The following is a 26,909-nucleotide window of genomic DNA, read 5'->3' as shown; positions in this document are numbered from 1 at the left end:
AGACAAAATGTTTGAATTATTGGGGGTTACTGAAGTATTTTACATATATACCCAACCACACATAAAACACTTAAATATTTGATTAAATAATTTATGACTTTATTCTGTTTTCATGTAATTGTTGGTTTTACTCATATGCTAACACAAATCAGCTACACAAACTCAGGACGCCTGATAAAAACCGTCCAGCTAAGCAATTATTTAAGTACTTTACACAAAATCAATTATTATTTCCTTTGCTTGTATTTTTGTATTTTTTATAGTTGATAATCGCATATATATATATATGTAAACAATCAATACAATCCAAGTACCATAATCATAAGCATAACGAAAGAGATTTCAGAAAGTTGTATCCTAGTCAAGAACAATGTACAAGCATAATCGCTTTATACATTAGGTATTTGCTTTTAGTTTACATTGCAAAGTGAAACCCTGCGTGAAATGTACAAATATAGGTAAACTAAAAATAACATTAAGAACTAATGGTCTAGAACTAAAGAAACACGAAAATCAACAAGTAAACTTCTAAGTAAATTCGTTAAATGTTATGTCAAAAGTAGGAGAAAACTTAAACAAACTACAGACTCATTAATGCCTTTTGATTTTCCTGTTTGGGGCTGTTGCCTAAGGTTATAAGCTTCGATTTAGATGCGGTAGCCAAATTTATAAAACCTTGAAAAAGCAGTATCCAATTTATTCCTATAAGCATCTATACTCGTCTAATTTTTTGGGGCATCAGTTTATAACGATTGCATAACTTGCGGAGCAATATCTATGGCAACATTGTGTGCGCACATCGACACATACACACAATTTGAAAACGAAGTTTAAGTTTGTATCTTATAGGTTGGGTTAATCGTATCTAAGCCGCAACAGAAGAGGTTATGAGTAGCGTTGGGTTTGAAAGCTGCCCGTTCTGCCGGCGGGCCTTAATCGCGGTAAAATCCGCGCAGCAGTTTCCCGATGAATCAGAACCGTTAGCTGCGGCCGGTGGTCGCAGTGGCCGCTGGCGGGGCCAGCTCCACGGGCACGGGAGCCACTCGCACCGCGGGCTCCGTGCTGGAAGGATGCTGTACTCCACCCAGCGGAATCGCACGCATGTGGTGCACCGGACGTATGGATTTGAGCTGCGTGGTGCCTTTGAAGCGCACATTCACATCGCCCCCGACCATGCTGAGCGGATGCATGGGCTGTGGCTCCTCGACATCATCCCGCGGCATTACAGCCATTGTCGTTGCGGGCGCCACCTCCTCCATGTGCTGCGGAGATGGTGCTGTGGTATTTGCCACGCCGTAACTTTGCCGCTGGGCGAGCGGGGAAAGGGCTGGGGGAGTTGTTCGATAGCCCATGCGGCTGAATATGCTTCCTCCGCTGCTGTTACTCGCCGTGCTGGGCGGGCTGAGGGGCGTGCCTACGCCGGAATCCACCTCCAAGGGACTTTTGATATTTGCTACGAACTTATCCACGTGCTCCGGCAGCTTCAGCTCATCCAGTTTCACTTGCATTACGGTCCGAGCGCTGGCATTGTCCAGCAGGCGATTGGGTCGCGAAGGTGGAGTCGGGGACACAGACTCACCGACATTAGATGACTGGCCGCCGCCGTTGAGGCGATGCTGTTGCTGCTGCTGACGCAACTGTTCAAAAAAAGGTGTCTTCTCCTTCTTCTGCTTTTGTGGCGAACCAAGTTCGTCTCTTTCGGTCAGCTCTTCGAGCACCTTGAGTGGAAACCCCAAGTGACTGTTGACGGAAACGGATTTGCCGATCTTGCGTTCGGTGAATATGGGCTTGCGACGCTGGCGGTCCAAGTCGTCCAGCTGCTGGAGCATGCGTCGCACCTCGTTTGGCAGCTCCAGGTCGGGATTGTGTTCCACCAGTTGGCCAACGTAGCGACCGAGCGTTTGGATGGTTAGCTCCAGAGACTGAACTTGCGATTGCAGCGTGGTTATCTGAGCTTGCTGTGAGGAACGAGTCGTCTCCAGCTGAGCAATCGAAGATTGAGCAAACTACAGAGAATACAAATAAAACAATTAGTTATTTTGCTAACTTAATATAAGTTTTAAAACAATACCTGCAACTGCTGCTCCAGATGCTGATTCTGCGTCTTCTCCCTGTTCAGCATTTCTAGGTGATGGTTGGTGGTGGTAATCTCCTCCTGCAGCACATTGTACTCCACATTGTATTCGGCAAGCTGCTTTCCTATGTCCATGCTAAAGACCAGCTTCATAATTTGCTCCATGCAAGTGTGCTCCATCTTCGGGACCACGGTCTTCAGATAGTCCATAATCTCTTCGAAGTTATCCTTGGCCAGTAGTTGCTGCTTGTGTACGGAGAGCAGGGCAATGGCAAACTTAAAGATTACATCGGAGGATTCCAGGAAGAGCAGATCAAAGACGCGGGCCACGAATCCCAGCGGAAACTGTGAGCTAAAGACGGTGAGGATCCATGGAGCAGCATACAAAGTGGGCGAGACATCGTTCTGGTCGAGCCACACGTACAGATCTGGCAGGTGATCCTTGACCAATCGGGAGAGCTGATACAGCTGCAGTTGAAACTTTTTCATGTCAGGCAGGTATTTTGTGCGCATATTACGACGGAACATCAAGTGCTTCAGCAGTTGAAATGCATTGGCTTCATCACACTGGAACAAACAACAATTAGTTAGTGTTCTTTATGGATTTCGATTGAGAAAACTCACATGCAGGAGTAAGACGCCGCAGATGAAGCCCAGACCCTGGCAGTACCCTAATTCCGGATCTAGAATGGAATACGCCTTCAGCAGGTTAAACAGCGACAACTGGCCGAGACCAAGCGGATCTTTGTAGAACTGGTGATTGGGAAACGTCCTGCCCAGATCGATGAAAATAGCATGCTGATGCTCAGTGAGGTGTTTCAGCAACGTGTGATACGGTGTATTGAAGTTGGGGAATCGCTTTGTGTCCACCGGTGCCGTGTTCATGGAATGCTGCTCGGCCAGGAAAGTCCAGACATCGCCGCGCTTCGATCGCGGTACTCCGGTGCGAATGGCGTGGCCCAGGACTTTGGGATCCTTCTTGTTGCCTATCTGTGTGGAGTTGCGCTCGATGATCTGCTCCCATCGCTCGATTAGCTGCTTGTCGCAGGGCACAATCTCCTCGTAGTCCAGTTTAATGCGCTTTAGCTCGTTCTCATTCTGACGTGCCTGCAACATGGCGTTCTCCGTCTCCATGCGATTCAGCATTATAGTCTGCCGAATGGCAGTGCGCCACAGTTCCCTCAGCTCATCCGCATTCCGCTTTCCACGCTTGACCGCTATCAAATCAATGCATTATTAGTCATGAACAAAAGTGGAGGATATAGGGATAACATACGTTTTCGCATTGGCGACAGAAACTCGGTGGGCACCTCACTATCCAGACCCTTGGATGGTGTCACTACACTATTCAGTATGGCCTGACGCCAGGAGCCCTGATGTGTTTCCGCCTCTTTGGGACTGTTGCCCACCTTGATGAATCTATCAAGTGAAAGATGTTAGTGGATTTCAACAGAACATAAAATTATTTACTTACATATCCATCATGGGACTCTTCAGTTGCTCAGCTGTGGGCTTGCTGCTGGGACTTGCTCCCACCGTGTTCGATCGCGATCGGAAGCCCTCTGGAGGTGACTGGGTGCCCAGCGGCTCGGCAGATCCCTCCCTGATGTCCCTCAAGTTGTGCGACGGCACAGCAATGTCATCCTTGGAGGGCTTCCGCTTGAGGAGATTATCAAACGAGTTGGTAAGCGAGCGCTTGGCCTTCATGAATATGGTGCTGCCACCGAGATATTGGTTAAGGAACTCTGACCGGTTCTCGGCGGTGTCGTGGACATGTCTCTGCTGTCTGGACTCGCAGTGCGCCCTGAGCAGCATCATCAGAAACTGATTTTGCTCGGCCACCGGAGAGTTGGTCTTCTCAGAGCCGCAGAACTTGGCCCATACGATCTCCTGCTCGTCGTCGCTCAGTGTCTCGATTCGGCGCAGGATCAGGGCCTGGGTCTTCTTCTCGGAAAGGCCTTCGACGTCAGTGCACAGTTTGTGGTACCAGAGCATCGGACAGTGCTCGCAGCTGAAGATTTGGGTATCCTGCTTCTTCTTCTGCTCCGCGCAGGTGTCAAAGGCCTGGGCAATGGCCGCCACTATGTCATCGCACACATGCTCCGACTGGCACTTGAACACGTAGCCAATGTAGCCATCGTTGTTCAGCTCCCGGCAGATGATGCCGAAGTGATCCAGTGACTTCTGGCCGTGCACGCAGCTGGCCACGTCCTTGAAGTCCTTGTATAGCAGAACCTGCTTGCGATCGGGCGAGATGAGTCGGAGATCGCACCGGCCCACCAGGAACACCATCGTCCGGTTCTGCTCCACATACGGCGGAATGCAGCCCTGCGAGGCGGAGCGATCCCTCTGCTTGGGTATGCTAAAAAATAGATGAGTTAGTTGATGGTTTGGAACATATTTCAGTGATTCAAGTTCTAAGTGCTTCAGGCGGTGACATGCAACTATAAAAGAAGGGAAGCGATGGGTGCTACTGGGCAAGCGAAACAAACGAAAAAGGATACACTATCGAGGGATCGCAGGCAAAACTATTTTGGCATTCACTTCCCTGAGAGTCTTGATAGCCAATTAATTTAGCTTTGCAGACATCTTAAACGAAAAGTTTTGGAAACAAAAACCAAGAAACGAAAACGAAAACGAACATGCGACGGGATTGCTGGCCTAGCTGCCACTTACTTATCCATCGCATAATTGGGATGCAGTTGACTGGGACCCGCAGAAGCGGAAGCGGTCCCAGTGCCCACACCCTGATCCCTGGGCGGCGTGGGCTGCTTGTTTACAATGACATTGGGCGCCTCCAGTTGGCTATTGGCTGCTGATGGCTGGGAGCCGTCGGAGCTTTGGGGTTTTCGGCAAGACGGAGAAGTTGTTGGTCGAAATGTCAGGGGAAAAGGTACTCGAATGACGGGATACTTACTGCTCCTTGTGGCCCAGTTCGATTTGACTCTGACCTCGCAGCAGCGGCCGTTTCTCCGGGGACTTGTTCTCCTTGTTGTCCTCCAGGGGTCGCGGGGCAGCTCCTTCCTCGGCGCCCGTCAGCTGTAGTTGCACCAAGGGCTTGGCCTGTGAATGCTGTGAATCGTCCTGCCCCTTGTGCTGCTCCTGCTCCTCCTCGTCCTCCTCCTTCAAATCGTGACTCTTGAGGGAGCTGCTGAGCTTCGCTTCGATGCCCACACCACCCTCACTACTGAGAGACATCTTGCGGTTCTGGAGAAGTCTCAGGCGCTGGGCATCGTACGCCTTGAACTTGGGCAGGGCGTCGTCAATGAAGGTGTTGGGCACCCGCTTCTGGGACACCCGGATCTTGCCCACGTACATCACCTCGAAGAAGTGCGTGTGGTTCGGCGAGATGTCCGCTAGCAGGGAGAGATTGCTCTGGGCCGACGTGGACGTGGGAATGTTCACCGTGCCCGAGGAGCTACTCAGGCCATGGGTGTACGACTTGGAGGCCTTCATCTTAGAGCTGACTGGATTGGGGCTGGTGTCGTGCTGAGCATTGCGCATTGCCTCGCTCATCTTCAGATTCGTGGCGGGCGTGGCGTGGATTCCATTCAGCGCTCCATTGGAGTTTCCATGGCTGCCTCCACCGCCGCCGATCAGCGTCTGCGGAATGCTGCCCACGGAACCTCCCAGCGTGTGGGCGGGGTCACGCATCTGGTGCATCAGCTCGGCCATCTGCAAGAGATTCGCATACGGAAACACCGGTTAGACACTCAGCTTTTATTGGTCTGGGATTTGAGGAGAGAGTTAAGAACGTGCATTCGCAACAGGAGCAAAAGTTAGTTCAATTTGATGGATGGCTCGATGTCCCGAAGTGTCCCTTCTGTCCCCCATTCATTCTTCCCCCCATGGAGTTTTACTACCCTTGAGTTTATGACCGTTTTTTCTGGTCCTCGCACTTAAGGGTCCTGGGAGATGCTTTTGATGTTTTGCAAGGAGCAAAGTTTGCCGGACATCCCCTCATAATTTCGGCTATGACCGCATCGTGACTGGGATAATGCAGCTTCACTGCGGTTTGGCTACATTCTTTTGACAGCTTTTTGGAAAATATAGGGGGAAGTATGAAGTTTATTACGAGATTCATGAAAATTTAAGTCGTTTCGGGTGGATCAAGACGTTGCCTCTAGTGCGCTTATGTTGTGTAGCTCCAAACAAAACAAACAAAACCAGACAAATGTTTATGAATGCTTGAGATCTGCAATTTGCAAAATATCTGCAAAGCTCACAACTATAAAGTTATCTTTTCACTTGAAAGATTTATAGCTGCAGAGTCATTTCATTATTAATTAACTAAAATTAAGTGTTCTGCGGAACTCACTAAAATAGAATTCTTAAGAATATTTTAAAATAGAGACGATCACACTCAACTAAGGCATCAATCATTCGTTAAAGCATGATTATCCATGGGTGAGGTGTCTATCCTGGCAAGCCCACAAAGGGAAACCGGTGGAAATGCGAAGTACATACGGATGAGGGTCAGGCTCATGGGGCAATAAGTCACCCGCAAACCGAGATAAAACTGGGATACTTGGCGGTGACTCACGGTGAACATGTTCAGTGCTCATGCCGACGCAATGTCTGCCCGCAAGCTACGGCATCATCGGATGCATCAGCTGCTCCCGGCGTGATGATGATGCACTGCCCGCTGGCCGGAGAGGAGGCTCTAGGGCGCTCCTTGGACGAGAGAGATCGGGCATTCCGCACGTCGTCCCAATTTTGCATTGAACGGGTGCCAGAAGTGATTTCGGCGGGTGCCAGCAAGCTGAAAGTCCAATGTCAACCCACTCCCGTCGGATGCAGCTGTCCGTCAGATGCGTTCGCGCACTCACACACACGCACATGTATGTATCTCGCAGATACATTAGTGTGGACCACAACTAATTGTCACTTATCGGCAGTTTTGGGGCACAAAGTCGGACGGACACACGACAAGAACAAATGAAAAAGTTATCTTCCTAAATTGATTTAAATTTTCATTCTAATTTTGGGACCCCTCTTCTTCTTCCGCGTGATCAGTCGTTGGGCGAGTGATCGTGACGACATCTGCAGAACAAGTTGACCAATAGCCACATTTTGAATATATGTGTTGCGCTACAGCGGCGGTCACAATAATAGAACTAAATTAGCTAGCAAATTATATACTGCTTGCAGTATTAACATGAACTAACCATCGTAAGGAGTTTTGGATTGAATGATTCTTAAAGATATATAGACATGGATGAAAAGACAAAGTTTTGAACTACATAACCATTTCATTGACGGTATAAAGCAAAGACTCCAACTTATTGGCTAATATAATGACCTCTGCTGTACATATTGCTTCTGATTTGTGCGGCACGCGTGTTTTTCAAAACGATCTGACAATATATGCATGGGTGTTTCCCTTTTTTATTATTATTGTTTAAGCAAAACAGAAAAAACGAACAGCACACACAAACAATGAAAACTGTTCGCAGGAATTCAATTCAACGTCACGTTCGCCTCATTTCGCGTTTCACTTGATGACTCTTCCGTCTGTTCCTTCATTTTTACGTGTTGCACTAGTGCTGTTGTTGCATTGCTTCTTACTAGCAATGTGCATATAGATATAAGGCCGAATCGGAGGGGCCTAATCTTGCCGAGACTCAGAGCTATAGCCTCGCCAGGCAGCAGCGACGACAAAGTCAAATTACACGCGATTCGCACACAAAACGCACGCGTTTATAATCGCCAGCGATTTTATGGCTGTTTTTTTTTTTTTGTGACCCAACTGTTTTGCATTGCACATGTCTTAATAATATTAACTTTAAAATGGGGTTAACACACAAGCTTTATAAGTAATAGTATTCAAATTGATATTATATAAATAAAAAGCATTCATAGAAAGTCTTTGTGGGTAGCTATCTATCTACTTAAATTCTAAATAATAATTATAAGTAATAAGTTAATTTAGATAGCATACTCATAAATGTAACCATGCAAATGTAAGCCTTCGTCATTCAACCTTTGTGTGGGTCAGCCCTAAAGAAATGGGATACCACTGTGCGTCATAAATCAAATATTCCATGGAATACCATGTTTCCTACAGATTTTGTCACATGTCTGAACTACCATATTTAATGTTTCATGTCAGCGTTTTTGCACATGTCATCATGTATATGTGTTTTTGGCCATGTTTTTGCCGTCAGTTCGCTGTTATCGCCACACGTTAGCTGTTTTATGACTTTTTATGCAATTTGAAATTGCAAGTGCTCCTCCTGGTGAATCGCCACATGGACTGCGTTTGTTGAACCCAGTTCCTCCTGAAGGACGTATCAATTCAGCCACAATCGCCATGGCCAGCTCGTTACATCAAACTGACTTGTTTGCATTCCGTTTAGAGCGCTTTAAGGTCAAGACACACATGCATACGCGTTTCCCATTTCCCTGCCAATTGGTTCGATCCGGTTCGCTTTGTGGACATTAGTTCCGGCCCATTTGGGCACACAACGGTGTTTATTTTTATGTGTTTATCATCGACTAACCAAACAGCCCCAAAAGCGATGTGTATCTTGGGCTAATTCGTACTATATATGTATGTAGATATGTGTATGGGAAAACTACGCAAAATGAATTGCATTTTAAGTTTCGAAAGCTGGCGAAATGCTCGAGTTTAATAATACTTTATGGCATACTTTAGCATTCAGCTCAAATTGCGATTTAATTCCCTTGCTAAAGCTCTAAGTTCATCGCAGATATTATTATATTATATTGCCCGGCAATTTGTGACCGGTTTCGAAAAGCCTCTAATTCAATTGAAATTTCATTTAATTATATGCCCCTTCCTTCATTAAAGGTAGCTTTTATCCAGAGTATAGTATACCCTGTAACGTAGTTAGCCAGAAACGTAATCACCAGTTATCATTTAACATGTCTATCTAGCTAACTAATTGATATTTCATATTGTTGTATTTAGGCAACACACGCATTAAATATATTTTCAAAATTGTAAGGCAACTGCAGTCACTTTTTTTGATCGGTTCACCCACTTGACACATAATTCCATTTTTTGCATTTTCCGCTCAAAACTTTTCACCCCTAGTGCGTTTTTTTTCAGCTCTCAAAACGGGTTTGTGCAACTTTTAACTTTTGATGCCCATCAAAAGTGAACAATCGACTCGGCTGAAAAGTTAAAGCCACCCAAAGTGTTTGTCCCAATGGCGGCGTCCTCTTGGACACCAGGGCCAATAAAGTCGCCATGGCCATGGTCAAGTGGCGCATAAAGGACGAATTTCGAAAAACTTTTCCTGGCGCCTACGGCGGAAACTGGGCACCACCCTACTCAGCCTTTTTTTTTTGGCATCCGCACGGAATTTAATTTGACACAAAATTGAAGACTACGGGGGTGCTGGGGAAAAGCACTTTATATGGTAATCCGCTGAATAGAATATCCGAGGCATTTACATGGGAATTGTCTCTGGCCGTTTAAGTTTCAATAAGAGTCCAACGTGAGAGGTGAAAAGAAATGGCACTGCGAATTCATTCATTATTGACGAGATGGGAAGACCGTTTCAAGGGTAAATCAATTAGCATGGAAAAAACCAAGGGGCCGACTTCTAACTTGGCCTAAACGCTGCAATTAGTTGGAGAACAAAAGAACAAAGCAATCGCAGCGGTGCATGCATAACAAACCATTGCATAAGACGACAAACAAAAGGCAGGCAGCAAAGTAAACAGTACATAGAAACAAATTACACAAGCTCAGTAGCAGGCGGAAAATTGAAATTGAAATCAATTTAGCGGTTAGTGGTTCGATACGGAAAATACGGCATATACGGAATGCTGGATCCCAATCTCTACGTACGGCCCGACTCTTGTTGAGCACCGATGCATCGCTGACGGAGGTGGTCAGGATGGTGTCCCGGTGGAACGGCACAGTGAACATCTTCAGATACTTTCCTATCCGCCGGATGCACTCTATGTGTGGTTCGCTTATCACAAACTTACTTTCGCAACTTTTCTCTTTTCACAGCTGCGGCTTCTTGTATCACAAATGTCTATTTGGAGCCTTGTACTTTGAGGTTTTGTACGACTATCACACGTTTTCCATGGTTGCTTTCGTTTTATCACAAGATAGCTCTGCTTGAGTAAGTTCTACATTCCAGAGGATCACAAACACATCTATTCTTTAAATAATTTCCTTGAGATATAACCGATTTGTCACTGGTCGTTTATTTGCATTGAACACTTATTAATTTGTAGGGGTTTTAAAGGCTTTTGCTCTATCTATTTGGTATTTAGTGCAGATAGTATAGGATATATATATTCGACGACCGAAAGATCACGTAAATCGCCAGCGAACAGCTTTTACGACCGCTCGCGAGGCTCGTTTAGTGTGAAATGACCATCGAAACGCGGCGACAAATGCGAACGGAGCGATTCTCGCGACCAACGAAAGTATTTTCGAATTGCGAACGAGCATCTGCGATCGATCAGCTGTTAGAGGGATATATCATATACGATATTCTCCGATATGGAAGGGGTCAAAGTACTGCCTGCTGCGCTTGGCTGGCGATAAATCATTGCATCTCAACAGATTCCCAGAGCTGCACTTGCAGATACAACATATAGTATACCCTGTAAGTAAGGTAGTGTGTCGTCTAAATAGCGCTATACGGTCATTTGTTTATCCGTCTTTCTAATTGCCGCGTTAATTGACTTTGCTTGACTTGATTTCCGAGTTGTTTGCACTGGCACTTTGCAACTGTGCGATATTTAGGACATTGTTTCTTTTTGAGTGGAAAATGCTGAGATCACTTATGTAAGTCAACTTCTTAGATACCGAAAAAAGAAACTCAATCGGCTGGATATGCCTGTCCAAGATTCTTCAATTAAGCGGCTAAAACCGACATCAGAATGGCCAAAACAGACAGAAATAAGCACAATTCTATATGATTTACACATGTGGGGATATATATATGTATATATGCCTTTCGATTTCGCTGGCGCGTTTTAGTAACTGATTTATTTTTGTTTTCGAAACGTTCTGTTTTTATTTGCCAATCACTTTCTGTTTTTTTTTTTATGAGCAAGAGTAAACAAGTTTACTTGCTGCCCATTTCACTAATTTCTTGTTGATTCGGTTATTATCGATGCTCCCCGTTTAATTAGGTGCGCATTGTTTTGTGGGTCTGTGGATATATATTTCCATATGCCGGTTCTACCATATACGTTTTTTGTGGGCAAAATCGCAAGCGGAGTGCGCACGCGATTCCATAGCCGTTCGTCAACTGATGACCAGTAATTCCCATATGAGAAGTGCGACTGACAATGCGGCTATATCGCGATATAGCGACATGCGCATGTGAAATCGAAATTGAAGAAGATATATGCGAGTGCTGCCGCGAGAGTCGGAAGAGAGAGAGAGAAAGCCAGCGAGAGAGATAGAGAGTGTGTGTCAAGCGGACAACAGGGCGCATACTTAATGTGGCAAACAAGATCATAAATTACAGACGTGCATTGGACAAGCGACCATGGTAAACACAACATATGTCGCGGAAATGACAAAGTGATTAGCCAAAATCGATGCACAATCAAAAGCAATATCAAAAGTGCAGATACATTATAGTTTCAGTGAAATTGTCAGAAAGACATAATACAAGGAATGTATCTTTTGATATTCGAATATTCGTAAACCTTTTTTACAAGATTTTTTGTTGTTTTTTAATTTTACGCTGTACTCAACGAGTAAGTGCTGCAAGAATTTATTTCTGATTTTATTTGCAATGTTTTTAAGCAAGCAAAGTCATTTTTAATCGAGCTCAACGAAAAACATTAACGCAAGATATTAAACCAGATAAAAACCTAAAAAAGTATGAATAATGAATGAATATGAATAGTTGATAACCAAAATCAGACTTATAGGTTTGAAAAATATTTGCTTGTTTTGCAATTTTAGTTAGTAATATCTGTTATTATTCTATGACGCTCATAGTTTCAGCAAAATCAATACATACTTATATAAAACCGAAATATGTCCTTTACCTATATATAAATGAGAAAAATAAACTGAAACTGGGGGTTATTACCCTCCATATATCTGCAGCAAACTAAAACCTGGCTGTAAAATCAATTTGGCGCTGCCACAAAGGACCAAGAACCGAGTGGCGGCCCAAACTAAAAATCAAGTGGTGGGGATGGGAATGGGACGGACTCCAATCTAATCATGGCATAAAAGGCTTCTTCTTCCTTCCCCGATGTGCGACAAATTGAATTTGTTCACCGGGCGGGCTTGCCAAGTTCCACTTCGCAAACGGAAGGAGGCAATATTTTGCATGCGATTCGAGGAAATAAAAGTGAAAGCCAATTATCTGCCGGCGAGAGCGGCTTTCGGGGCAGGCGGATACTCTAAACGTTCAATATCGCTTTCAAAAGTTATCTAGTGCCAAAGTTTATTGCACAATGGTATGTGCACTTGTGTACTTTTAAGGCATTTTCAGTGCATTATGTGGACACCCCAATCCTTTGCTCTTCATGAGCATCAACATGACGATGTTTGAATGGTTGCCAGCTCCTCACTCGATTAGTTTCTTGTTAATCCAGCCGAGTTGTTCAGCCGGCGAGGCAGAAGACCATGTTGATGGTCACGACCAGGACGAGCACCAAGACCGCCACTGACATTCGGCTCGAAGGACCATTTGCCGTCCTGTGGGAGCAAGGACAATAAGCTCGGTGCCTAAACGGGCGAATGGCAGCCCTGCGCCATGCGTCATTTAGCAAAGGACCCACCTGCTAATGATGCACAAGGACATTGCGCAGGTGGAGCGGACAAAGGCTTTAAATATTTACGAGCTTATGATGTGGTTTAAGTGCCGCCGAGGACCACATCTCCACCACACTTGCCACTGCCCCCCGAAAGTATGCCACTGCCAACTCTTGGCGCCTCGCAATTAGCTGTATTTTTTTAGCATTTGCGTAATGGGTTCCCTTTTTGCTTTGAAAGCAGAAGGGTTTGCGGAGCAAAGCGCGTTTATCTCTGCGCCTAATGGCTTCAATTAGTGGCTCAATCGGCGAAACGATTGCCAGCAGGTTGACCACAGTGGGCCAATTATGTGGGAGCCTGGCTTTCTGCGTTCGCTTCACTTCATCTGCTGCAGTAGCTTATTTTAGACGGAGATAGGGATTTAATTTAGTTGGTGTATTAATACAAGGTAAGTCGGGCAAAAACTGCTCATAAGTATGGGTTAGTTGATTAACAGAACTAGATAGCTATCAAGAAGATTAACTTATGTACATAATTCTAAGCCTTATAAACTCTATTTATTGTCATACATGATGGTTTACGCACTTTTATTATTGAAAACATAAAGCTATTGCAATTTAAATAAGCTAGTTTAAGTTCAATACAATAATATTAATAGAAACCACAATTAGAATATCGCACTTAAGTAAAGGAAAATTTAAATTTTAGATTTTCAAAGAGCGTGCATTTGAAAACTCAGCTGGGTACTTTAGAATCACATTAATACTTTGTTTATGGCGACCTGCATTGTTCTTTAACATGCCATCGAAATTTGTTGGCCGTTTAAGGCGACTGACCCAGATATTGTGAATCAAGCCAGCTGGAAACTGAGGCTTCAATAAACTCCCGGGCAACGCCAGCACTCACACCAGCAACCAAAAAACTCGCCATCAACAATCAAGCCAAGTCAACATCACGGCCGAAACGCAGGGCTTAAAATGCTTTTGACATGCAATAAACCAACAACAGCTCTCGCGAAAAATTCTCTACCAATTACGATGAAATTAAGTGGAAACGCTCCATGGAGATTTAAAGCAGAGAGGCAAGAACACCAACCGAAAGCTTTAAAAATTTCTGACATTCATTTAACTTTAGGAGCAACAAATTGAGTTTGCTTTCGACTTACAGCACCAGCACTTTTGGCCAAAACTCCCATTTAATTTTTCACCCCATTGTTTAGCACCGAAGGGGCGTGACCGCTCCACTTGGAAAAGCGTAGAAGTGGATTTGTTCTTGGCCCGTTGGTGCGGAATTAACCTTTTGCGTGTATGTGGCAGAAGGTCATGCGAAGCAGTCCTAGTTTAGTGTAATGCTCCTTTCGGCCAGCTCTCTTCTTGGCCCAACTGCTTTAATTAGAAATGCAAACGGAAGTCAATTTATGGCGTGCTGGGCTCAGACATCAGGGTAAACTCATGCTCGATAAGGTCTATTTCCAATGGACTCGAAGAAGGAGGCCCTATGAATGGAGCTATCTTTGGGTGAATTTAAGGTGCTTTATGCAGTAACTCACTCATAAATTAAGGGTAAATGCACTTGGGAAAGATCTATAAGGGAGGATTACAGGGTATCAGTAACAAATGGTTATTGCAATCAGAAGGAGAGTACTGAGAAAAGGAAACCTCTTACTATATTAGACACGTAGAAGCAAAAGGTTGAGGACCAACTTAAACGAAGTAGTTAAATAGTTTAAAAAGGAGAACTTCTATTGGTAAATGCCAAAATATTTCATTTAGTTTAAAAGCTTGCTCGACACCTAAAGTTTGAAAGGTAATACAAATATAAATTGAATAGAAATGAATAGAAATATTATTTAAGGAACAAAGAGTGGAATTGAGCAACGTTGTAGGTAACCCCTTCGTGCATTTTAACCAACTTAACCTGCGAGAGCAATTAGAATTATGCCACATTTGTGCAACCCGAGGCAGTCGCTCGTTAGGCATCCAAATTTATTATGGTGGCTGCTAAAGCCGCAAAATCCTTTTGGGGCATTTCCTGCACGTTCTCTGCCATATAATCCAAGCAGTTTTTATGTGGAAACTATTGTGTGGCAAGTTTTCTAAACATTTCCATACGAGAGCGTTTCAAAAGGCCACAAACTGTCCGCACACACACATTCGTGATGCTCGGTTCAGTTCACTTTCCCCTCAAAATGGCAGAGATTGTGAGATTGTGGGAAAAGCAAATGCCGGAGGACAGACAACTGACACAATGTCGACTAAAACTGTCGACAACTTTTCCCATCCGTCTTCTGGCCGGGAGCAGGAATTAGGGATCTGGATTGGGGGCCTTCACTTACCTCCTCGACGGCCTCGCACTCGAACAGATAGATGTGCAGCAGCGGGTCCTTGGGATCCTTCAGCAAGTAGACCAGCCCGGTGATGGGTCCCTGGAACTCCATGAAGTTCTGCGGCTGCTCCGCGGATGCCTCCGCCGACTGCTGCAACTGCAGCTGATAAGCACACGCCGCGCTGGAGGAGAGGGAGCCGTACGACGTGGATGCGGTCAGTGTGTGGCGCAGTCCGTTTCCGGTCAGCGAGCTGCTGGCTCCGCCGGCCATCGAGGATGCGCCTGCCGAGGAGGACGACGCCTGACCACCGCTCGACTTCAGCTGCAGGAAGCCGTTGCCGATGCTCTTCGCCTGCGGCTTGTGGATGATGCGGCACATGCCGACGATATGCTTCAGGGGATGGCTGAACTGCAGCTCAAAGTCCGAGTTGTACGACTCCAGGATGCCATGTTCGATGCCCACCGACAACTGCAAGGAAGGATTTGCATGAGTTTAAGATTGATGTCATACTTAAATATTTAATTGGATTAGTTACACTACCCTAAGAAGAGATAGCATGTGTGGTATATAGTTTAAGTTTTATGACTATTATTTGCTCTTATTAACAACATAGTGATTATTGACAATTCTCTGCTTAAAATAACGATTTATTTTTTAGCAAAACTAATCCCGATTGTGTAGTATCATAATCCTGAGCAACGGGCAAAGTACAATGAGGATAACTGCACGTTGTTCATAATTCGCTAGAATGTTTCCACTACGCGAAGCAGATTAACAATATTAAATTCCTTTTAATCAGTTTACATACATGCATGCACAAGGAGAAAGGGATGGCGCGCAATGAGAGCGGGACGGCTGGAGGAAACGCGCATTGGTGACAACGAGGACAACGACAACATGACATGCCTGCCAACATGGCGGCTGCTCCATTTCCGGCCCCGGCGCACTTCCGCCTCCTACTCATTTGCCTTCTTTTCGCTTTGCCGTTTTTCGCTCTGTTCTTGGCCCTTTTTTATGCTAACAACTAAAGCCCGGTAACTAGGGAGTGTCGACACTATGAGCCGAATGGTTTCTCTAGCGGGAATGGGGCGACTGGGGGCGGAAATTGGGTTGTGCCCACTGTTGGGTGTGTCGTTGTTGTGGCTGCCTTGGTGCTGTTGTAGTTGTAGTGGTAGCTGTAGTTGGCAGAAAGCAGGTCGTTGTGTTTTTTAGCCCCATTGGGGCGGCATTTCTCGTTTCCCCACAAGTTTGCTGTTGTCAAAGGTTTTGCAAATAGGAAAAATTGAAATATATAACACACATACACACACACGTCAGTTCCAGGCTGTGAGAATTTCTAAATTAAAACGTTGTAATGTGAAAAATGCCGTAATGTATAATTAATTAAAGCCAAACTGCTGCTACTGAACAATCTTGTTAATGATAGCTCAGACACTTTCATTTCGCCAATTGCAAGCATCTCACAAAAAGCAAAAGCAATCAACCTTCAGAAAGGGTGAACAAATGAAGGCGTTCATTATCGCCTGGAAACGGAAACTTTTCCTTCGCAAATTAAATTAAAATCAAAGCAAAGTTTTGCCCAGGTTCGAGAGTGTGTGGGCGTGCCCATGAGATGGGCGTTAACTCAGCCAACTAAAAAAGAACGGAAAACTTTTTAGCCAAGTCAGGGAATAACAAAACAGGATAAGTTGAACTTATCCTGAAACTAATGCGCCTTTTTAGGGTCTCTAACAGATGAACAATTTATTGATTTTTAAATTTTACTTTTGTGTTTTTGATAAGATGTCTAGATAATTAATAAAAAAAAGTTAAATACGTTTAAGCTGCGTGCTTCGACTATCAGATACCCCTTACGAAGCTAAAGTAAGTCCGAGAGAGATGAAGCTATGCAAGCTGAATTTTTCAAGCAGAAATCCACTGCAATAACAAGCAGTATACTGCTTTAAAGATTGCAGACGAGCTACTTTTCTTGCTATCCTTTCAATAAACGTTACTTTCTAGTGCGCACACCCTTTTACTTTACGGTTTAGTTTTAAAATTCTTAGATCATTAAAAATTAGTTAAGAAAGAACGCCTTTTGATGTTGCAATGCAACTGGCAATTAGTAAGGAGGGTCTTGACTTGGTAAGAGCTCAACTTTTTGTTAAAGCACCCATCCATTTAATTCAAATTAAAAGGAAAATACCTAACGTACGACCAGAGTTAAAAGCTAGTCATTCACCCCCGACATGACATTTTAAATTTAATTAATTTCCTTTGACACTTGACGAAGGATTCGTGCTGTCCATCACAGGCAATGCCACTCTTCGTTTATTGAGTATCGAATTGAGGGCTTTGCAAAGGCTTTGTTGTCAGGTAAATTGTAATTTTCAAATAGAATAGCCTTTCTACCATTAAGCTTTCATATCAAATGGGTTTTAAATTGTATTCACTCGGCTACCTTGGAAAATATCTTTTAGATGCCATTTTAATGATAATTAGTAGGTAAAATTTACAACATAATGGAAGTCTTCAGACTTTGGCCCACCATTCTCTTTTCTCCTTTTGAAAAGCGAAAGCATCGCTCATACTTATCTTTCTTTTTCTTATGTGTGCATTATTATAAATAATGTCTATTCTTCTTTTCGAATTGTTTTCCCAAATTGTTATGTGGCACACTGCGTATACGTAATCTGTTCACTGGCTGGAACAATTGACTGCTTGACCTCTTTTGGCCACTCTTTTTCCCCTTTCTTCGCGATTCCTAATTGGAATCAAGTCTCATACTTGATGCAGTCACATTCCCAGGTGCATTTACTTTCGAGCCGAGCAGTTTAAATGCACGATAGGGTGGACCAATTGTTGATGAAGAATTTAAAAGTACAGTGTAGTATTTCTTTAGCGATGTACATGATAAATAATGCAAACATAATGGTGAATAAAAATTAACAAACTATTGCAAGTTCTTTTTTTTAATTGTATCGCTTTATGGTCCACCCACACATATGCAAATTTGCATTCTCACCTGACGTCTTTTCCACCCATTTTGCTGCACGCATATTCATTTGCTTTGAAGTGCAGTTAGCGTCATGTCAAAAACAGCTGGGGAGTGAAATTACTGTTTTTGCATTTGCCTTTGCACGTTGTTGTTGCATTTGCCCGTTTGTTGTTGTCATTAGAATCGCTGCCAGGAGCAGAAGTCGCGTGTTTTTGCCCAGTGATTTATACGTTTTAACTGTTTTTCCATTACATTTGCGTGCCCCAGCTGCTGTTCGCTGTTGTTGTTGTTGTTGTTGTTGTTGTTGTTGTTGATGTGGTGACTGTTGCCTAATAAATTGTCTACAATTGTTCATTGCACTGCTTCACGTCGTCGTTGTTGTTGTTGTTGTTGTGAACGTTGGCGCAGCTTAGCATTATAATTAGCTTTAACTGCAGTAACTGTTGTTCTGCTGTTGTTACTTACTGACGTCTTAATAACGAGTCGCCAGCTCTGAAATATGGCCCCAACTATCCACGGGGTCACTCCAAAGAATGAGGGTCGGCTTATATAAGGGGGGCAACTCTATCCGCACCTTATTATTTAGCGTAAGTGGTTATTAAAAAGGTTCCATGTTCTGGCTAAGGGATGGTTAAACTTCTCCCTATCTTTGCATCATATAGCACAATAGCTGTGTCCTACTGAGCGTATTTTATAGATTTTTTTATACCCGTTACTCTCAGAGTGAAAGGGTATACTAGATTCGTTGAAAATTATGTAAGAGGTAGAAGGAACCGTTACCGAATAAGAAGTACGTTCATATACATACATATATAAGGTATATTATTGATCAGCAAAAATAACCGAGTCCATCTAGACATGTCCGTCCAAGAGAACGCCTAGATCTCAGGATTTATAATAGACGCAAACTGCGAAAAAACTTTCACACCCACACTTTCAAAACATGTTTTGATTTTTACGTTATATTATTTGTCGTGCCAATCACCATCAATTATATGTTGCATTATTTTTTCTCCAATTTCTTTCGAAATGCTAGAAAAATATTCTAATTTTTCGCTCGCACATCCACTGACCGTATAAGGGGTATCTGATAGCCGGGGAACTTGACTATAGCGATCGCTCTTGTTTTTAATTTATTATGACCATCCAATTCTTTTCATTATTATTGCAAAATAATTTGCTTATTTGTTTGAGTAAAACGATTATTCAAAATGGACAACACATTTCAAGTTTATATTTCGCTTTAGTTACTTTAAATAAATATCAATATAAATAAAAACGACATCAAGGAGTTTTAAAATTGAGTTGAATATTCCGCCTAAATATGTTAAATAGGTTTTAGTTTTGTGAGGCTATTGAAATAGTGGCTATAGCACTCGATTTTTAAGCAATTGCCAACCATTGACACAAATACAGACTGTAGACACTCAGGGAAATGGAGCCGCAGAGTGAGGTGAATCCCAAGCGGGTGGCCGCCTTCTTCCGGAGAAGCAACTTAGGACCCCTGTGCCGGGTGCAGTCCAGCTCGGACATAGAAGCCTGGCTAGCCTCTAGGGCGTACTTTTCACTGATCACGTACTTGAACGATGTGAGCGCCGAGATACAGGGAATCCGGAACACGGACTTCTTTCCCATCAGTAAGAACATCAAGCGATTGACGGCCATCTTCGACCAGCTGGACTCCATGATTGCGACCAATTCTCCGGCGCCGTTGGTGCCAGGTGCGAGTATGGATTCACGGAGCAAGAGCTACAGACGCTGGGCGCACGTCATGCTAAGGGACATATACCAGATTGTGGAGAAGGCGGTGCCCTCCAGCAAGTGCGGGCACGTCAATGAGCTGGGCGTGTTCTTATCTGGCTCCTTTGGCAGCTCGGCCAAAATCGAGTACGGAACCGGGCACGAGCTGAGCTTCCTGTTCTTCATGTGCGCCCTCTTCAAGGCCGAGATCCTCGATAAGGAAGAGGACCTGGCCGCCTCGGCTTTGGTTCTATTCGATCGCTACCTGCAGTTCGTGCGCCGCCTGCAGGTAACCTATTCGGTGAACTCGTCCAACTGGCATGGTGGATACTCGCTGGATAAGTTTCAGTTCGTACCATTCATTTGGGGATTCGCACAGTTGTGCCACGAGGCACCTTTCTCCCCGAAAAAGATGCTGGACGAGGACACCGTTGCCAAGTACAGGGGCGCGTACATGCTGATCGATTGTGTGGGCCACATGGCAACCACCAACATCGGCACCTTTGCCCGCCACTCCAGCCAGCTGTGGAGTCTGGCCGCCCTGTCCTCGTGGACGAAGATCCATCGCAGTCTGATGTTCATGTACATGGAGGACATCCTTACGGACGTTGACAACCTGAATGCCCTGCGCTTTGGTGAACTGATGTCCTTCGAGGAGGACAAATCTGGCCGGCATCTGGACAGCGCTCGTATGGGAGTGAAGTCTCCGCTGCGCCGACAGATGACGGAGGATCAGGACGACCAGGATCAGGACCAAGACGTTACTTCGAGAAGCGGCACCCCCTCGATTTCCAGGTCGGAGCAGAACGAAACTGCCAGGAAGAAGGCCAAAGTGGAGGAGCCCTCCAGCGACTGCATGTCAAACAGTGGCCTCTCCCTTGGCAGCGAATGCTCATCTCTCAGCGGCGTGAATGTCCATCTGCCCACCTGGTTGGATGATTGTACGGCCACCAGCAAGAACGCGTTTGAAAATTAGCGGTTTTGTGATTGGTGCAATATCTAAATATTCAAAATCAAATGCTCTATCGCACTGAATTGTTCGTTTGCAAAGTATCTGTTTGTCAGTAACTATAAGTACATTTATCCAATAGTAAACAAAATACCAAAATGAAGAAATATTCCAGCTTCGTGTAATGCGAAGATGATGTGTGTCATGTGCACGAATATCCGGAAACGACTTCAGCAATCTGCAATGTGCAGCATGGCAGTATGACAGCATGGCAACGACGTCAAGAGACCGCAGATGGCATACATGGGTCCAAAGATCAGCAGACCACGAAACCGACTTCCATCATGCGAGGCAAAACAGCAGCCAACTGGAATGCAGTGGCCTGGCTATGTGTGGCGCAGGCTGAGGGTGTATCCGCCAGGAATATAACGCATACGCCGCGTGAGCCATGGAAGAGCTCGAGGACAGCGGGCTGGCGATGGCGATGGCGATGACGATGAAGTGCGAAGGCATTTATGCCACTGCAGAGGAGAAACCACTCTGGGTTGGTGGAGGGAGGGAGGGAGTGACGCGGCTCAAGTGACTCGACCAAAAGCGGATTACCAACGCGACTTGAGTGACTTCCCGAGCAGGAGGCGGCAAAACAGCTAGAGTGGCAACAATTGAAGCGGCGGCAACAGCAGCAGCAACAACAGCGCCGCAGCAGAGGCGTGTTGGGAAAATGGAAATGAAAATGAAACAAGCGGCGTATTGATTTTTCCTCTTCAGCCCCATCGCTTAACTCAACTCCCTGGCGCTGTGACGTCAATGGGCCACCAGCACGCGCCAACATCGCAAGGGGATGGAACTCGTAGGGGGAACAATCGGGAGGCCCACTACCTGAAATCCTTGGCAGGCCTCATTCGTGCTAACCAAATGTATCGAAGGGGAATGCTCTGGGTGAAACAAGCGGGCATCCCTCACATTGTTTGTGGATTAGAAGTCCCTCATTCACGGCAAGTACATACGTTGGAGCCACGATGTTGGCCAAGTGCGTATAGTTGATTTATAGGCGGCAATAAACTGACGATGGTCCAAATTCCTGCTATTTATTCAACTTATTTTTCTTATTTAATTCATTCATTTTAACAACTTTCTCAGTTTAAAAACATTTTCGCAAAGTTTGCATTTTTGAAAGACATTATGTTTTTGAATTTGTAAGGGGGGTTTGAAGTCTTAAAATTTTCAGATTTCCAGAATAATTTTCATGATATTTAGTTTAAGTACAAGAAGAAGATCTTTGGCCAGTCAAAACGATAGAACCATTTAAAATCAGCCAATATATAATGAAACCAACTATGATATGCAAAACATGTTCATATATGCTAACATATTAAGCTTGAAGATATAGATTTTCAGATCCACTAAACTCGTATTTCTTATTAGGGGGAATATAGTTCAGGCGATTGCATAAGTTTCAAATAGATAGCTGTCAATCTGACAACACAAAAGATTGATTATTTATGTGACTGGTACTTACGAGTATCATATCGAAAATAAGTTTACATACCGTATAGGCTATACAAGTTATATTTCACTGCGTTACAAACTACAAGGAGTCCTAAAGTATCTTTATTTTTCTAATTGCTTACTTGGAAAATATTAATAGCTACAATCAATCTAATTTAGGAATTGGGTTTGTTATCAACGTACTATCTAAATGGGTTCAACAAATATCATAGTTAATGACTAGCAACTAACAACTATATTTGGTTTATATCCAAGAATAGTTTTCCATTCAACACTCTCCTGGTGAAGACTCCAGTCAACTGCCATAAATCTTTTTCGCAAATTGCAAGACAAATTCGGGGCTTCCAAGATGTTATCCCAAAATATTATAGAAAACTTGCACTCAAATGGAGTTACATTTTCCCTTTGCAGGCGCTGGGAAAGTTGACAAAAATGTAAAAGTTGCGTGACGCCGCCAAAGTGGGCGCATTTTCTTTCTGTTTTCCACGCCTGTGGGTGGGCGTGGCGCGACGAACCGGCCCGGCCATCCATTCAACCAAGAAGCTTGTTATAATTTTCATGCGCTATTTAACATAATAAAGCAATAAGCCGCCGCACCACGCCGCTGAGGAGAGTCGGAAAGAGGAGGAAAGCATTTCATTTATGCCACTCGCGCCGTCTCTTTTGCTCCGTTTGTGTGTTGGTTGTGTGTCAACTTAATGCAAAAACAGGGGGAGGGGTAAAACTAGCAACTATAATAAACAAGTGTGCAGGCTTAAGTAAATATTTAAATAAGGGAATACGAGGCAAACTGCGGTACTGCGGACTGTTCCACTCCCGAGTAGTGGCTGGAGCACTTGGAGCACTGATGCTAAGTGGATTACCAGAGCTGGATGGATGAATGTCGCAGGACTCGCAGGACTAATGGTTTGTGAAACTGATATGCCGTCCTGGGACGGAAAATGAGCAAGGAGCGAGGGATAACGCGCGAGCTGGGTGACGTACTATCAATTTGGATGGCGCTTCTAGGACTAAAGACTGAACATCAGACTAGACTGACTACTAAAATACTTTGATATAAACAAATCATTTACAAAAACAAATACACCATTCTGTGTTCTTAAAAAGTTTATTAGAACTAGCTAAGTTTCAAATATTCAATTACTCCCAAATAGCACAAATATTGTATATGTAATGTGACTAATATTGCTTTGCATCATATAAAAGTTACATATTAGAGTCTAGCTTGGATTTTGAGATTCAGTGCAGTTTCCACGCATTTTAATCTTCAAATTTTTATAACCATCCCTACCCATGAAAGAAATCTACTGTATGGGAAAGCACAATTTTTCTAACCCACAACTTGAGAGGATTACAAAGGTATCCTGGGTACCAGAGATTTGCTTAAACTCTTTATTGCCCCTCCTAAGTACTGGAATACAAACTGGAATTGGACACCTCAATACACGTGCAAGGATACTCCCACGATAATTTCACAGTACCCACCAAGCTTATCCCAAGTTATACTTATAACAATGCGAATCTCCCCGGGCAGCTTCAAGCCAAGTAGTTTTGTGTTGAAGTGATTGCGCAAGCTTCTTGAGGCCAGTCGAGCCCGCCAGGCACATTCAATGAACATCAACAACAATCGCCAGATTCCGGCTGTGATGCCCCCACAGATCCTTGGGGCCATGGTCGCAGCACGTAGAAGGGCTTCGTTTAATGTCCCACCTGGGCGAAGGAACCCGAAAGAGGGACTCACACGCCTACGAAACCAAATTGGGCAAATAAGGTGTCCTTGTCCCAAAAGTTGTTTGCTTAGGATTCGCAAGTTGCACAGGGAAAAAAGATTATAAAAAAGGAGAAACTTTTCAAATCAAATTCGACAGTTGCAGAAATTCGTTAAGTTTCCACATTAAATAATGAGTTTTCCACAATTTATGCGAATTACATTCATATTTTCTTAGTGTTCTCAGTAATATGTCAAGTTACATATGTACTTTTGATGTTACTATCCATCCTCGGCAGATTTCCCAAACATTTTCCAACGTACTGCCCTCGGAAAGGAAGGAAGGGAGGTCACCCAAACCCGCTGATGTCTGGCTAATTGCGGACTTGCTAAAATGAATTTCCCTGCTTCTAATAATATTACCCAAGGGGCCGGGAAAAAGGGGTTGTGATGAGGATGGGGGGCACGGTCGACTTGTTGTCGCACGTGTTCAACGCGGCGTATGCTTAATCTGTTTGGGTTACACCTGCGGACGGCGGGGGCGTTCCTCCACTTGGCTCCACTGGCCCCCAGTTGTTTCTTTCCGTTGCGTTCGTCATCGGTTATCTGGGTGCTATTTATAGGGCCTGAGCACCCGATGAACGGCTGCCGATGGGTCACTAATCGCAGTAATTATCCTTTATGGAGCACAAACTTATTAATTAAATTCGGTTCGCTATTTTGCCAGCATCTCTCACTTGGCACATAATTGATTTACCCAGCCGTAATAATGGCAAATTGCCTTTAATTGTTTTCGCCAAGGGCTGCCGAAGTATGAGGTGAATGGTGAATGGCTGTCATGTGCGATCTGTGTACTGCACTCCGTGTTTGATTGGATTAACGAGAAGTGTGTTCTTGTGGGTGGGAGGGGACTTAAATCAAATCAAATTCAATATCTTAATCTATGAAATTGATTATTTCGAACTCCTATTGCAGGCTGTGTCCTCATCTGAGTGTCTTATCAATTTGATTACAAGTGAGCATTCCTTGAAGTTGAAATAACTGCTGAGCCAATAAAAAAGTTAATTGTTGCATTGGTATACTTAAAAATATTCCTATATTCCAATGGAGTCAAATGTTAAGTATTTGATTTGGTGACATGCTAAAGTTGTTTATAAATTTAATTGCTCTTAAATTACTGCCCCCCAATGTACATTTAAATTTAATTTGTCTGGGCATAAGGCTTAATTTTTAATAATACTGCCAGAGCAAGCAATCAATTGTTATTATAAATCAAATTGTTTTAGAGCCTCCTATTAAAATTCTCGCTTAAAATTCTCGAGCTATTAGCCCAATTAGTTTCTAAGCCAAAGTAGAGTTATTTATTTAATAATCATATATTTAATATTTACCTTCGTGTAGCTCTCCGTGGACCTGATATCGTTGATGGTCCACGGCAGCATGGAGGCGGAATAGCGCGGATCCACGGATGCACTGCCGCGGAAAGTCAGCGATACGAGGCGCGTTTTCATCTTCACTGTTTCGGTTTCTGTTTCTGTTTCAGTTGCAATATTGACTTTGATTTAATTTCGAGTGTGGCTTATGCGTGTGTACTTTCGCCGAACGATAAACTGTTAAAATTGCTGGCCAAATTGAGTTGCGGCCCATTTATTTACTTTGCATTTTATTGGCCGCTTTGCAAATTGCTCTTTAATCGTTTTTGTATATGTTTTCCTGTCGTAGCGTGCTGCAGTCCAGGATCGAATCAATATTTAATGGCGACCGCGTTTCCACATTCCCAGGCGGAAGGGAGTCGCTGATGGAATTCTGGCTTCGTGCGCCCCATGAGTCACCCCCAAAACGGGGGCGGCAAAGCGGGCGGATAGTGCGGAAAATGGGCAAGTGGGAAAATGGGTAAGAAAATGGGAGCATGGGCAGCCGGGGCGCTGGAGCGGACAATGACCACCTGACTGCGCTTCCTGCGGGAAGGTCTCGAGGAGCGGAGGAGCATCCGAGAAATTACTATCAATATTGATTTTTATTCGCAGCCAGTGCCGTCTTTGTTTTTCACATATTCATGGCTCACACATTCGCAAAAATGCACAGTGCGCGCTCGCTACAGTGAACTTGCAAGCAAAAGTAGGTATTTAGATTCTCAAGGGAAAATTTGCTTAACTACAGTGGTACCAGTAGTAAGAACTTTAGTTTAACACTAAATTCACAGTACCATTAAGGCACCAGTGTAAGGACTCTCAAAACACGTACTTTCCTGGTTTCTTTTATCGAGCGCACACTGTGTTTTTTTCTTTGCCTTAGAAAGGATGGGGGAAAAGGGGAGAGCCAGGAGGAGGAAGAGGACGAGCCACCACCAGCAGACAGACTGCGAAAAAATAGACGGCAGTCACCCCAATGTCGGAATTTACTTTTGCACTAACTTGGCACTTTTAACTTTCTACTTTCTAAGGTTTCCACTACCTTTTCGCCGCCCCTCGCCACACACACACTCACACACCCGCCGTTACGCGACACACACACACACACACACACGGATGGTGGCGTGCGATTTGCAACAATAAATACTGATTTTGGCGATTGGTGCGCCCGAAAACACGTTGAAATGCCACCAAATTCCGCTGAGCACTGAAAGTCGAGTTCCTGCCGCTTCTCCAATTTCGCGATGCCTAGCATTTCTCTACGTCTCGTCCTTCGTCCTGACGCCCGATAACTCGCGATTGCTGCGCGTGCGCGTGCTGCCAGCCAAGTGGGTTGTCAGCAAAGGCGATGAAATTATAGCCGCAATCGGCCCTTACAAAACTTGTGCGCAAATCTTGCGGCAACACATTTCAATTTGCGCTTTTTCGAGGCCGCCGTCGAAAGTCAAACAAATGCGCGTCTTTTCGTTCCGATTCGCCGAACAGCTGATTGTC

At 44.3% G+C, this 26,909-nt stretch overlaps 2 protein-coding genes across 7 annotated transcripts; one reads left to right on the top strand and one right to left on the bottom strand.

The window, feature by feature from the left end:
* Window positions 1-77: 77 nt before the first annotated feature.
* Window positions 78-26,909, bottom strand: LOC117142481 (TBC1 domain family member 4). Of its 6 annotated transcripts, none has more exons than XM_033306500.1 (10): window positions 26,418-26,909; window positions 25,395-25,729; window positions 15,130-15,588; window positions 4,992-5,749; window positions 4,751-4,912; window positions 3,549-4,436; window positions 3,351-3,493; window positions 2,699-3,291; window positions 2,072-2,641; window positions 78-2,006 (listed from the first exon to the last, which is right to left on the bottom strand). In XM_033306500.1, the coding sequence occupies exons 2-10, from the start codon at window positions 25,512-25,514 to the stop codon at window positions 981-983; spliced, it is 4,719 nt and encodes a 1,572-aa protein (XP_033162391.1). In that variant the 5' UTR covers window positions 25,515-25,729; window positions 26,418-26,909; the 3' UTR covers window positions 78-980. The 6 variants fall into 6 exon arrangements, with proteins under 6 accessions (XP_033162391.1, XP_033162392.1, XP_033162393.1 ...); XM_033306501.1 differs by having other exon boundaries at window positions 26,458-26,909; XM_033306502.1 differs by having other exon boundaries at window positions 26,793-26,909.
* Window positions 19,403-21,033, top strand: LOC117142484 (serine/threonine-protein phosphatase 2A activator). The gene has a single exon (XM_033306508.1). It carries the CDS (start codon window positions 19,533-19,535, stop codon window positions 20,811-20,813), a length of 1,281 nt encoding a protein of 426 aa, XP_033162399.1. The 5' UTR covers window positions 19,403-19,532; the 3' UTR covers window positions 20,814-21,033.

This window comes from Drosophila mauritiana, chromosome 3R (genome assembly GCF_004382145.1).
Source record: "Drosophila mauritiana strain mau12 chromosome 3R, ASM438214v1, whole genome shotgun sequence".
In the NCBI taxonomy this organism is placed as follows: domain Eukaryota; kingdom Metazoa; phylum Arthropoda; class Insecta; order Diptera; family Drosophilidae; genus Drosophila; species Drosophila mauritiana.
The sequence above is the reverse complement of the archived record's forward strand: the minus strand, read 5'-3'. Positions and strand labels throughout refer to the sequence as shown.

Excerpts from the sequence above, each read along its gene's own strand:
- LOC117142484 (XM_033306508.1), top strand. The coding sequence starts at position 19,533 with ATGGAGCCGCAGAGTGAGGTGAATCCCAAGCGGGTGGCCGCCTTCTTC.
- LOC117142481 (XM_033306500.1), bottom strand. The coding sequence starts at position 25,514 with ATGAAAACGCGCCTCGTATCGCTGACTTTCCGCGGCAGTGCATCCGTG. Across the intron at positions 4,913-4,991 it reads GAACTGGGCCACAAGGAGCA|CTCCGACGGCTCCCAGCCAT; the intron begins GTAAGTATCCCG and ends AAAACCCCAAAG. Across the intron at positions 3,494-3,548 it reads AAGAGTCCCATGATGGATAT|ATTCATCAAGGTGGGCAACA; the intron begins GTAAGTAAATAA and ends TTCACTTGATAG.